At 49.5% G+C, this 14,325-nt stretch overlaps 2 protein-coding genes across 5 annotated transcripts in view; both read left to right on the plus strand.

Annotated features, from left to right (window-relative positions):
- MATR3 (matrin 3) overlaps positions 1–14,325 on the plus strand; it is a 225,390-nt gene that overhangs the window by 186,882 nt on the left and 24,183 nt on the right. The gene's annotated exons all lie outside the window — the stretch shown is intronic.
- On the plus strand, positions 1,961–4,415 carry LOC146810864 (uncharacterized). The gene is made up of 2 exons (XM_085617889.1): positions 1,961–4,204; positions 4,295–4,415. Exon 1 carries the CDS (start codon positions 1,969–1,971, stop codon positions 4,171–4,173), a length of 2,205 nt encoding a protein of 734 aa, XP_085474015.1. The 5' UTR covers positions 1,961–1,968; the 3' UTR covers positions 4,174–4,204; positions 4,295–4,415.

A 14,325-nucleotide genomic window follows, 5' to 3' on the forward strand; every position in this document is an offset into this window, starting at 1 on the left:
AACGGTCGTTCTACGAATCGGCGGCATCTACCAGCAACGACGTCGAATGGCACGATCTCGACACCGAAAACCCGGAGGAGCCCGTGGACACGTACCCTTCGAGGCCTTCGCCACCCGACGACATCGGGGTCTACAATATGGTGGTCAGGAGCGCAGCAATGGCCTTCGGCGTCAAACTCGACGAGGAGAAACCGAAAGCCGATTTTCTCGTCGAGACACTGCTCCCCATCCAGACAAGGAGCCAGTTCCTCCCCATGCTACAAAGCGTGATGAATCAGGGGAGAGAAGCCTTCAAGGAACCTGCGACCTGCCGGTCGATCACGCCCAGGACAGAGGAGAAATATAAGCACTCCTCCCTGGACCCCCCTTACATCAAGGGTAGCGTGACCGCGGACTCCATCATAGCCTCCACGGCCAGGAGAAGGGCCAACGTACCAGCAACTTCGGGCCCACCCCCGGATAAGGAGAGCAGGAGGATTGACCTCACAGGAAGAAAGGTCGAGAGGAACGCCGCAATGCACTGGCGCATGGCGAATTCAAATGCACTCCTCAATAGACACCAATACCAGCACTGGGATGAGATGGGGGAGTTAGTAAAGCACCTCCCCGAAGAATACAGGCAGAGAGCCTCTCACCTGATAGATGAAGGCAAAAACATCGCCAACTCCTGTATAAAGACGGCGTTGGATGGGGCAGAGACTTCAGCAAGACTCATGGCCATAGGGGTCACAGAGAGGAGGCATGCATGGCTAAGAATCTCGGGATTCAAACCGGAAGTGCAGAACAAAATCCTTGGCACCCCCTTCAATGGAGACACTGTTCGGAGCAACAGTGGACGACAAGCTCACCCAGCTGAAAAAAGAAAACGAGACGGCGAGGTCCATGGGGGCCCTACAGCTGAGGGGAATGAGGCGAGGAAATCCCTAGAGGACCCTACGGTAGGGGAGGAAGCCAGCAGGGGACGTCGCACCAGGCGTTCCAACAAAGTCAGCAGGGTGAAGGTCACGGACAAGGTCAGCAGAAGCAAAACTGTCAATATCCACCTCGGGGCCAGTCCTTTCGCGGGAGAGGGAACGGACGTGGCCAAGGGAGGAGAGGGGGCGAACAGCCCTCGACGAAGTGACTCAGCACGCAAGAGGACGCCTACCCTCGTCAGGACCCCAAGGGTGAGGCGCAAAAAAGTGTCATCAGGGGGAAGAGAAAATTCAAGAGCCTACGAGCATACGACACCAGTAGGCGGAAGACTGAGGTTCTACCTTCAGGAGTGGCGGCGTATAACCACAGACAAGTGGATACGGAACGTTGTGCAGTACGGGTACTGCGTAGATTTGGAGAAAAGACCTCCAAACAGGAAACCAAGGGGAAGACTGAGATCGGCCCAAGAACTGGCAATACTCAGAGAAGATACGCGGAAACTCCTGCAAAAGGGAGCCATAGAGACAGTGCCGTTCAGAGAACGCAACAAAGGGGTCTACTCAAACTACTTCGTGGTTCCGAAGGTAGACGGAGACCTCAGACCCATACTAGACCTCCGTTACCTAAACAAGTTCATCAGAACGCAAAGGTTCAAAATGACTTCACTGCAGGAGGGTCTGCCCCAGATAAGAGAAGGGGACTTCATGGTCACCGTGGACCTCAAGGATGCCTATCTTCACATCCCAATAAACAGAAGGCACAAGGGCCTTCTAAGATTCAACATCGAACAAGAACACTACCAGTTCACGACCCTGGCCTTCGGATTAAAATCAGCACCAAGGGTCTTTACAAAATGCCTGTCGGCGGTAGCGGCGCACCTACGAAGGCAGGGAATACATGTCTACCCCTACTTGGACGACTGGCTGGTCAAGGCAAACTCACGCGGAAAGTGCGAGAGGCACGCAAAACGCGTAACAGACAACCATCACAAATCTGGGATTCTCGATCCACTGGGGAAAATCATCGATGGAACCGGAGCAGGTGAAGATTTTCATGGGGGCAAAGATCAACTCCCGCAACAGTACAGTAGTGCCCAGCGAGAGGAGGACAGAGGCTCTACTGAAGGAGGCGAAGCTCTACCAGAAGGGGCGAGCTCTGACAGTGAGGGCTGTGAGCAAGATGATGGGGATGATGGCGTCCTGTATCCAGCTGGTGCCGAATGTACGCCTGCACATGAGACCATTCCAGGAATGGCTACAACAACAATGGTCACAAGCAAACGGAAGTTGGGAGGATCTAGTGGTTGTTACGCACGCAGTGCAGGAGGAGATAACTTGGTGGAACAGAGACAACATAACAGCAGGGAGAAGCCTGACGCCACCAATCCCAACAGTGACCATTACCACGGACGCATCGCAGAAGGGATGGGGAGCGCACATGGACAACCTCAGAGTGAGGGGTCTATGGGCCCCAGCAGATGCGGTCCGCCATATCAACTACCTCGAGTTGAAAACAATCCTGCTAGCTCTGAAGGCATTCCAGAGGCACCTGTTCAACAAGAAGGTGTTGGTCCAAACAGACAACACCACGGCGATGTTCTACATCAACAAACAAGGGGGGACACAGTCGTTCCCGCTCTCATCCCTAGCTCAGGAGATTTGGAGATGGGCCATACCTCTCAGGATAGATCTACTGGCAGTTCACCTACCGGGGAAGGACAATGTGGAGGCAGACTGGCTAAGCAGGCAGACCTCAGCATCACACGAGTGGGAGCTCAATGGCCAGGAAACGGAAAAACTCTTCCGGAGATGGGGGACTCCCACAATAGACCTTTTTGCAACACGCCACAATGCAAAATGCCAAAGCTTCGCGTCCAGGCAACCAGATCAGCAATCCAAGGGAAATGCCCTATGGATAAGCTGGTCGAGGACATTTGCCTACGCCTTTCCACCGATACCCCTGTTGCACAGAGTGCTCGACAAGTGCAGAACCAGCAACATGACCCTGATCCTGGTGGCTCCGCAGTGGGCGAGGCAGACATGGTTCTCACAAATTCAGGACATGGCACAACCCATACAGGAACCCATACAGGTTCGAGAGGAGGAAGGACCTGCTCTCAATGCAAAACGGAGAGGTCCTGCACCCAGAGCCAGAGACCCTCAACCTGGCGGCATGGCTCCTGAAGACCTAGAGTTCGCACACCTAAGATTGCCGCCGAGCACGATGCGAGTGCTACGGGAGGCGAGGAAACCAACTACACGAAAATGCTACAGCGCAAAATGGAAGAGGTTCACTGTGTGGTGCCGGAAAAAGGGCCTGCAAAACAGAATGACAAGAGACTCAACAGTACTGAGGTACCTCACACACCTTCTAAAGAGTAACCTCTGCTCGAGCTCACTAAGGGTACACCTAGCGGCCATCGTGGCCTACACCAGAGGTGAAAAAGGTGGAAGTTTCTTCAGCTCGCAGGTGGTGAGGAGATTCATGGAAGGAGCCAAAAGGATGGCCCCCCCGAAAAGGTTGCCGCCGCCGGCATGGAATCTGAATGTGGTCCTGACGGAGCTCATGAAGGCACCGTTTGAACCCATTCACAAGGCCACACTGCAGATGCTGACCATGAAAACAGCCTTTCTGGTGGCCATAACCTCACTACGCAGGGTGAGCGAGCTTCAAGCACTAACGCTGCAGGAACCCTACATTCAGATTCACAAAGATAGAATAGTCCTGAGAACGGACCCACACTTCATGCCCAAGGTAGTGTCGGCGTTCCACATAAATCAGACTATCCAGATACCAAGTTTCTTCCAAAACCCGACTACAAACGCAGAAAAGGCACTGCACACCCTCGATGCCAGAAGAGCGGTGATGCACTACATTGAAAGAACCAAAGAACTCAGGAAGTCGAAACAGCTGTTTGTGTCCTTTGCTACTAGCTTCATGGGTAGACCAGTGACTAAGGGCACCATCGCAAGGTGGATTGCCCTCACTATTCAATTCTGCCACAAACAGGCTGGACAGGAGCTAGCGGAGGGGCCGCAGGCTCACTCCACAAGGAAGAAAGGGGCCACCGTGGCCTTCCTGGCGAACACGCCCATCCAGGACATATGCCTCGCGGCAACTTGGGCATCTGTGCACACGTTCACGAAACACTACTGCGTGGACATTCAGATGAACAAGGAAGCACAGGTTGGACAGAAGGTGCTTCAGCACATTTTCAACGACCAACGCTCATCTACCACCCAGCCGCCACAGAACTAGGAAAACCGCTAAAAAATCGATGCACAGCATAGTGAATCCAGAAAGATTCACGCTGCAAAACGAATAGTTTCTTACCTGTCGGTGTAGTTTTGCAGCTTGAAGATCTTTCTGGATTCACTAGCGAACCCACCCACCTCCGCCAGGAAGATGAGGCTGGAGGAAGAGGGGGTAAAATGGAAAAGATCAAAGAAATACAAACATACAGATAAAGGGACAAGAAGGATTAATCAATCGCCTAGGGTTAAAAAAAAAAAAAAAAAAAGAGGAAAGGAAAAAGAACCCGAAGATGGCGCCCCAAAGGTGGGACTTCCGCAGGAAGCACGACGACGTCACGGGAGGTGCACCAAATGGTGTACGTCGACGCCCACCTGGGCTACAAAAAAAAAAAAAAAAAAACAAAGAAAAGACTACGAATCCGGACCCAACCACAAGATCGCGGAATAATGCACAGCATAGTGAATCCAGAAAGATCTTCAAGCTGCAAAACTACACCGACAGGTAAACTATTCGTTATGTGGTGTGGTAACCCCAACAAAGTGAGCAAGCTCCTATCAGAGACTGATCTGGACACCATAAGGGGGCCAGCATATCTTCAAAGGGATTTGACTGCGACTTCCAAATCTGCCACGTAGGGCTAGCAACTGGGTTTGACAGACTTTAAATTCGCCACATATGGTGGTGGGATAACCGCCATCCATCACATAAAGCACATGCATCCACACAGTGAACTATCATCACCTTAAAACATGCACTTGTATGCTACATAGCAAGGCAAAGCTTACTGGGACCACACTATAGGGTCCCTGACCATATCCGGCCCTCCAGCCAGGGACTCCTACTCAACATAATCTATTTCTGGCAATGCAAAGAAAGCACAGCTCTTTACTAGGTTGCTTATATGTTACAGTAGATATAAACCTGAATTTGCATGTAAACGCATGCATAAGTAACAATCATACACTCCTTTCCATGTTATGGAAGGGTAAGGGCTGACTACAACCAGTCAGCAGCATGCACATAGCTTATGGTTGCTACCAAAAGCAGGCATCAAACAAAAAATACATACATAAAACAACCAAGCACCCAGAAACCCTTTAACCATATCTACACAAAGCATGAAGGTTTGGCCCATTACATAACAAACTATGGTTAGTCTCTGGTTATGTAAACTAAGAGCTAGTTATTGATAACAAGCATGTTAAAAGGGAACTCGCAGACTAAAATAACCAAATCACCCCATAGCCTACTTAAATATGTATGGGCAAAGAAAATATAATGTTTGAGGCATGTGAGCTGTAGATCACATGCTTTGCATTCTCCTGCCATCTAGTGTTGGGTCCGAATGTTCGCAAGTTGTTTTTCTTTCAAGGAGGCTTTCCAGTCACGTGGTGAGGTGGTTACTCCTTTTGGTGATAGTGCGCATGGGCATCAACTCCATTGTTGGATTGTTTTTTTTTATCAGCCATCGGGTTTGGATGTGTATAGCTGTGCTCCTGTTCGAAACCGTCCTTCGGGTTCCCCTCAGTGTGGAATTCACTCTACCCGCGTTGGTATTGTTTCGTACGCGTATCCCACTTCTCCGCGTATTGTGTTGCTCGAGGAAAATTTCAATTTCGATCGGAAGACTTGTGGAAGGCCGTCAGTCCACCTCGTAGTGAAAGGGTTCCGACTCCATTTAAATTCTGTTCTCAGTGCCATGCAAAATATCCACACACAGACTCGCACAATGTGTGCAACTTGTGTTTCTCACCGGAGCACAACGAACAGGACTGTGATGCATGCAGATAGTTCCTATCCAAGAAAATCTCCGCAATTGTTGGGCTCGACATACACACCATATATCTTCAGTGAAGGATCCAAGCAGGAAGCATTCGATGCACAAGGGGCCAAAGAGTAATAGGAAGAGCAGCCCTTATCTGTGCCGGAATCTGACTCTGAAATGGCTGACTCTGAAATGGCAGAGGACATACCGCAGTGTCAAGGTCCAGTGAGTACCGAATACCCCTTGCCCCAAAATCCAACTCAAACTAAGCATAAGGCTGCGGTTCCACCTGCGGGCCAAGGTAGTCACTGAGATACTTCTGATGCCCCGCTTCCCGGCTCGGCACCGAAACATAGTCAAGCCTTTCGGCTCGGGATTGAGTCAGCAAAATTCCGCCACTGAGCTGAAACGTTCGAGCTCAAAGACTGCTTCAGAGCTGAAATCCTAGACGACGAAATTGAAAACTGCTTTGGAGACTAAACCATCCGCATAGAAAGGTCATTCTAGCCCGGCACCGAAGTCGTCTGTTCCGAAACCGAATGTTGCTCCTTCGAAGCTGCAGGATCTGATTCTTGACTTCCCGTCTCCCAAATCAGATCCTAAACAAAAGGAACTTTACATGAATCCTGATACAGGACATCTTCTTATCGAACTGCCTCTCAAACGCGAACCTGAGTCAGAGGACATACAATATAAGATTCCTTTAAAGAAGATCTGTACTAACCCCTCTCCTCCTCCTCCTCTTCCACCACGTTCCCCTACACCACCTTCTCCAACATCAGAACCATTACCTGTCTCACCACAGAGCTCTCCACCCTCACAGCCTGATGATGTAGATGGAGATATTCAAGTACCTGTAGATCCTTTGAAAGACTACATTATTGATCCACTTGCATGTAAAGGCCCAGACCGTTACCCTGCTAAGCCTTCTCCTCCTGAGGACAATGTAGGTTATTTAGAACTGCTTGCTAGAGCTGCACAATACCACGGGGTATAGCTACACAATTAATCCCTAGAAGATTTCTTGTTTGAAACTTAAAGTAGTACACACGGGTCTAGTCAGACTCTATGATCAAAAGACATGCCGATGCCATCTTCAGGGACCTGGTTTGTGCTCGTATTCTGACTCCCAGAATAGATAAAGTATAACCCTGATTAAGGGGTAGTTAACTCTAGACTCCCTTGTTGTCTCTAATGCCCGTAAACTGGCTAATTCACAAACTACTGGGGATTCCTCATTTGGCAGACCAATGTGTGCTAGAAATTTTCAATCCTGGTTATTGCCTAGAGCTTGCCACTAATCCTCAAAACATTCCACCTCGTTCTCAAAAATTGTCACCAGAACATTTGCACCTGCTCAAACAAGAAGCCCAGTCTCTCTTGCTTAAAGGAGCTCATATGGACGGTGGGCCACCTAGTGTTCCTGTTTCACTTAAGTATAGATGAGGTCCAGGCAATTGGCTCTACATCTGGGGGTAAGGCGTCCAGCCCCGATCGGGTACCAGCAGATCTTTACAAGGCTGATCCCAAGGTCTGAGCCAAGATTTTAACTGATATTTTTAATACAGCGTGCTCATGTGGTTTCCCACCTTTATGGGCAATGGCAATCATTATCCTCCATTTTAAAACCAGCATTGGCATAGCCAATAGGTCCCGCCTTTGGGACCTTATAAGTGTTTAGCCATGTAGCACATTATCACCCACCGGACAGATTTCTGTAATGGAACTAGTACTTATGTAAATTGCTTTGATACCTTCATTCGCGCTACATAATGCAAAAAACAAAAAGGAATGAAAGGAGAAGTGCTTGCAGATTTCTGAGGTGGGGGAGCGAGAAGATGCACTCTGTAGAGTTGCGCTGTGCCTACTTGCTGTAGATGTTTGGGTTTTCTCCACAACAGTTAGGGTAAAATGCTGATTGCTATCATTATTCTGTTTTGTTTAACCAGAAGTATGATCATCCGGTCAACAAATGGTTAAGCATCACAATGTAGCTATTTACTGAAACCCCACGAGGATCGTTCCCTTCCTCCCTAAGATGAGTGGTCTTTAAGGAGCTTGAACTACTGTCGCAGCTGCTTGTTGCCTTCCAGGGTAGGCTTGGTGGCCAAGGCCTGCTCAGGCGGTGCTGACGATTCCGCTGAAAAGTAAGATGTCACTGTAATTGATTTAGTTTCTGTTCCTTTGTGTTTTAGAGAAAATGAAAGTGCACTCTTGTGGAGGTGGGGTGGAGGAGACACACCTAATGAAAGCGGCAAGTTCTCGAAATGAAACCTGACCCAAAACTGATGGCAACTTGCGCACCACTGCTGCTAGCTCCTATTCTATAATGCCAGTACCAAATCAGAAAGCGAGCACAGTATAGAAAATCATGAGCTAAATTGAAAGGCGAAAGTGAGTTATCCAAGTGTGCAAGTGAAGGCGGGGCTTGAGTATGCTGCATCTTGGTGCAGAGTAAAAGATGTTTATTGCCAACCAAATGAATGTTTTTTAAAAAAAAAAATTAAAAACCTTTTATTTAGTAGTTTTCACATGGAGCACAACATGACAGCTTACGATCACCTCACGGTAATTTACATGTTCGAGGCATATGAGCTGCAGATTGTACACTTTTGCATAGATCGCCATCTGGTGTTGGGCCCGGATGTTTGCAGTTTGTCTTTCTTCTTGGACAGTCTTTGGAAGTCACGAGTTCGGTGACTCCTCCTTCGGTCCGTACTGCGCATGGCCTTCGGCTCCATCCTCAGATTGTTTTTTTCCGCCATCGGGCTCGGATGTGATACTTCGTGCTCCGGCTTCGAACTTTTCCAGTTCCAGCCTCGACGGAAAATCCTCATCCATCGAGATTCTTCATCAATCATCTTCTTCATCTCTCTTAGAGGCACTTTCTCGATTCCACACATCGGCACCGGCCTTCGGGCCCTCCTCGACTCCGGTCCCGGCCGATAGAAAGGACTCCGTTCAAAAAGTGCCCAAAATGTGGGTCTAAATTTCCCCACACCGACCTCCATCAGGTGTGTAACCTTTGCCTCTCTCCCGAACACGAGGCCCGAGACTGCCCCGCCTGCAAGTCTTTTCGATCGAAAAAGACTATCCGGGATCGATTTGCTTGACGCACCATGGCGCACTCGTCGACCTTGGCTCCACCGGACATCTTCGGAGACGACACCGGAGCTTCGGGGCAACAACACGCCGAGCAGGAGGAAGATCTCGTCAGCGCTTCCGAGGCCGACTACTCCGACCTGGAGGACATCACACCGGCGCAGAGGGTCGGGAGTACTCTACCCCCTCCCACCCCCGCGCCCATATCGAAAGAGACTCCGGTTACACCTTCGCCTCCGGGCCTAGGGAAAACCAAACATACAGCTTCTATCACCCCACCTTCGGGCCCGGTGTCGAAGCATCACAAGTCTCACCGCGGCTCGAGCCAGCCTACTCCTGGTGCCGACAAACACCGTTCGGCACCGAAGAAAGTGACACCCAGTTCGGCTCCGAAGCCACCGGTGCCGAAGCCTGGACTCTCGGTGCCGACAAAACACAAGCATAAATCCCTCTGCACCGACGCTCCCGCGCCTAAGCCTACCTCGACACCGAAAAAAACGGAGGTTCCAAAAAAGCATGGCGCAGAGAAACCACCCAAGTCCTCGGCTCCGAAAACATCGGCGCCAGCAGACGATTCGGTGCCAGCGGAACTATTTACACCTGATCCTTCTAAAAAAACCTTAACAAAGGATCCAAAGACTGGGCTCTTTATCTTGTCTATCAAGAAAAGACGTCTTGACAAACCAGCTCCTCCTCCACCGCCAAAACGGAAGGACTCTGCCACATCTCCTTTCAGAGTGCCCTCCCCACCACCTCTTACATCTCCTCCACCTCTACCACCTCCTCTCCCTCCCAGGTCTCCACCACCCTTATCTCATCACTCCCCAACCCCGTCTCCAGAACCTGATTACGGGGATCCAGATTATGATCCAGTGGACGCCCCGTTGGACCCCACACCCCCAGGGACCCCAGACCCGTGGGAGGATTACCAAAACCCTGACATACCAGATGTCCCTCAGGTTGACATCTATCCATCCAGGCCATCTCCCCCGGAGGACTCGCTAGGGTTTCACCACTTAGTGCAGCGAGCAGCACACTATCATGGGGTAGAACTACATAGCGAACCAGTTGAGGAAGATTTCTTACTGGATACGTTTGATATTCAGGATAAAGCTACAGCCATCTTGCTCATGCTTAAGGGTGTTACCAAACATGCAGCAGAGGTGTTCAAGGACCCAGTCAGGGCCAGGGTCTTAAACCCCAGAATAGAAAAAAAAGTACAAAGCAGCCCCCACAGATCCTGCATACATTAAAGGACCTGCTCCTTTAGATTCACTAGTTGTGTCCACAGCTAGAAAGCGGTCCAACTCCCAGTCATCAGGTGAGGCTCCACCGCCAGATAAGGATTCAAAACTCTTAGATGCGTCTGGTAAACGCACTGCATCGCAAGCCGCAAACATTTGGCGTATTGCGAATACACAGGCGCTGCTTGCGCGTTACGACAGAGCACACTACGATAAGCTAGAGGCTCTTATGCAACACCTCCCAGAGAAACACAAACGTAGAGCTCAATGAACTAATACAGGAGGGTAAGCTCATTACTAACACCTCCATTAAATGTGCCCTCGACGCAGCGGACACTGCTTCTAGAGCTATAAATACTAGTGTTGTGCTTCGCCGTCATGCCTGGCTCAGGATCTCTGGGTTTAAGCCAGAAGTCCAGGCATCCATACTAAATCACCCCTTTGACCAACAACACCTATTTGGGCCAAAGGTAGACCAAGCATTAGAAAAAATGAAAAAGGACACGGACACAGCAAAGTCTATGGGGGCATTACAATCCCAAACCCCTAGACGCTCCTTTCGGCGTTCGTCCTTTCGTAGCACAGGCAGAGGTTACTCCACTGATAGTGCCTCTACCTCCTACAAGTCCCCTCCTCAAACTACCTTCTCAAAGGGATACCAAAGAGGTGGATACAGGGGCAACAATAATAAGGGCAGGGGCAAAACCAACACCACCTGTTCTGCCACACCGCCCACACAATGACTTCCCCTCGCTCCCCCCAGACGATCCCACTCCGGTCGGGGGCAGACTACAAAACTTTATTCACACCTGGGAGTCCATAACATCGGACAAATGGGTGACCCAAATTATTCGGTCAGGGTACTGTCTCGAACTAACATCTACCCCACCCAATATTCCACCAAGGCACCGTACAATGTCACAGGAACATTCCACACTGCTCAAACAGGAGGTGATCTCCCTCCTCCAAAAACACGCTATAGAGCAAGTCCCCGTCAATCAGCAAAATTTAGGGGTCTACTCTCTGTACTTTCGAATACCAAAGAAAGACGGGACCCTGCGGCCCATTCTAGACCTCCGGCCTCTAAATGCATACATACATTCGGACCATTTCCACATGGTCACCCTCCAACAAGTTCTCCCACTCCTCTGTCAGGGAGACTTTCTCACTACATTGGACTCGAAAGACTCATACTTTCATATTCCAATACACCCTTCTCACAGGAAGTACCTCAGGTTTGTGGTGGACGGTCAGCATTACCAATTCAAGATTCTCCCCTTCGGGGTCACAACCGCACCACCGGTGTTTACCAAATGCCTAGCGGTAGTAGCAGCACACCTCAGACGCCAACACATTCACGTCTTCCCTTACTTAGACGACTGGCTGATAAAAGCCGCGTCCTACAACCAATGTGTGCAACATACAATCAGCACCATCCAACTGCTCCACCAGCTAGGCTTCACGGTGAACTACCAAAAGTCCCACCTCATACCATCTCACACAAAGCAATATCTCGGGGCCACTATAGACACCTCCAAGGGTATAGCCTATCCCAATTCAGCCAGAATCGCAAGCATACAAGCCTTGCGCCAAACATTCATTGCTCAGCACTCTCTCCCAGCAAGAGTGTTCATGAAGCTAATAGGGATGATTGCATCTTGCATCTTCATAGTGCCCCATGCAAGACTCCACAGGCGTCCACTCCAAGCGTGCCTAGCACGGCAGTGGAACCAGGCCCAGGGACAGCTGACGGATCTGGTGTTGGTGGACGGCAGCACCCATCACTCTCTGCAGTGGTGGAACACCACAAACCTTTCCAAAGGGCGGCCGTTCCTGGACCCGGTTCCTCAGGTGATTCTAACAGCGGACGCATCGCTCTCCGGCTGGGGAGCGCACCTCCTACACCTTACAATGCAAGGTCTATGGACGCCACAGCAAAAGTCGCTCCACATCAACCATCTGGAGCTCTTGGCGATCTTTCTAGCCCTAAAATCCTTTCAGAAACAAATTTCAGCCAAAGCAGTTCTCATTCGCACAGACAACATGACTGCAATGTATTATATTCAAAAACAGGGGGGGGGACACACTCTCCCCAGCTCTCCCGCTTAGCCCAGAGCATATGGAGATGGGCAATTCCACAAAAAATCTTTCTCCTGGCACAACACGTCCCAGCCATACAAAACACCATGGCAGATCTGCTCTGCAGACAAACGCAACAGATACACGAATGGGAACTGCATCCACAAGTTCTTCGACCATTCTTCCGCAAGTGGGGGCATCCTCAGATAGACCTCTTCGCCACCCACGAAAACAAAAAATGCCCAAGCTTCGCCGCCAGATACCCACACCCATTGTCCAAAGGCAATGCGATATGGATGAACTGGTCAGGCAAATTTGCATACGCCTTTCCACCTCTCCCGCTAATTCCATTAGTGGTCAAGAAGCTACAACAGCACTCCCTCACACTCATTCTGGTAGCCCCAACATGGGCCAGACAGCCGTGGTACACCACACTATTACAGCTATCGGTGGTACCACATCAAACTACACCTGTCCCCATGCCTCCTAACTCAGAACCATGGAGAAATCAGGCACCCGGACCCAGCTCAGCTCAACCTTGCGATCTGGCTCCTGAAATCTTAGAATTTGGGTATCTTAACCTTCCCCCCTGATTGCATGAACATTATCAAGGAAGCCAGACGTCCTACCACTCGAGCATGCTATGCCGCAAAGTGGAAAAGATTTGTTGTTTACTGCCATAACAATACAATCAACCCTTTAGATGCATCCATACAGCACATCATATGCTATCTACTCCATCTTCAAAGGTGTAACCTGGCATATTCATCCATACGCCTACACCTAGCAGCGATTGCTGCTTACCTGCAAAACAGACAGCATTTATCACTGTTCAGAGTGCCCGCTATTAAAGCCTTTATGGAAGGCCTTAAACGAGTAATTCCCCTGTATGGAATCTAAATGTAGTTCTTACAAGGCTAATGGGTCCGCCCTTCGAACCAATGCATAAATGTGAGCTACAGTTCCTCACTTGGAAAACAGCTTTCCTCGTAGCTATCACTTCCCTTAGAAGGGTTAGTGAAATACAAGCGTTCACTATACAAGAACCCTTTTTACAGATACATCACAGCAAGGTGATACTTCGTACAAATCCAAAATTTCTGCCCAAGGTCATTTCCCCCTTCCATCTTAATCAATCGGTGGAATTACCGGTCTTTTTCTCGCAACCTCAATCTGTTGCGGAAAGGGCTCTACATACACTTGATGTTGAGGGCTTTACTGTACTACATGCAAAGAACGCAACCTTTCAGAAAGACCAAACAATTGTTTGTCTCCTTCCCTCCACCGCATAAAGGTAACCCCATCTCTAAATCAGGGATAGCTAGGTGGATTGTAAAGTGCATACAGATTTGCTATCACAAAGCAAAAAGAACATTATCTGTTCCACCTAAAGCCCACTCTACAAGAAAGATAGGGGCTTCTATGGCTTTTCTAGGGATCATGGCCATTAATCATTGCCTCGAGCGCCCCAAATATTTGTTCCCAAAACTCCTGTACTTTTGGGCAGTCCCATGCTAAATGTAGGAATCCCGCTCCCGGTCTCCCACATCTCTCACAGCTATCATTGTCAGGTAATTTAAATCCATTTTTTGACAGGTGTGTAATACAGACGATGAAGGAATTTGTAGTGGAGAACCCGTTATCTACAACTAGCAGAGATTTGCGAAGTTTGAAGGCAACAATATGTCCATTATTCATCAGTTAACTCCCACCCCAAGTCCCTATTCCATTGTCTGTGAGCTGGACTACTAACCTCTATTAGTTGCGCACGTATGCATCGATAGTCCTGATACTAAGTGCTTTCCATCTGTGGGGTTTAACATCTGATGTAACAGGGCTAGTTTTGTGGGTTCCTTCGGGAAGTCAGGGAGGATCGCTCGAAGCCCCTGTCGCAAGCGTACATACAGGAAAACATCTAGAGGTGAAGCTTGTATACCCTGAAAGAGGTGGTCCGATAAACGAAAT

This window comes from Triturus cristatus, chromosome 7 (genome assembly GCF_964204655.1).
Source record: "Triturus cristatus chromosome 7, aTriCri1.1, whole genome shotgun sequence".
NCBI classification, from domain to species: Eukaryota; Metazoa; Chordata; class Amphibia; order Caudata; family Salamandridae; genus Triturus; species Triturus cristatus.

Bases quoted from the DNA above. Each gene is read 5' to 3' on its own strand.
- LOC146810864 (XM_085617889.1), top strand. From the start codon at position 1,969: ATGGGGGCAAAGATCAACTCCCGCAACAGTACAGTAGTGCCCAGCGAG.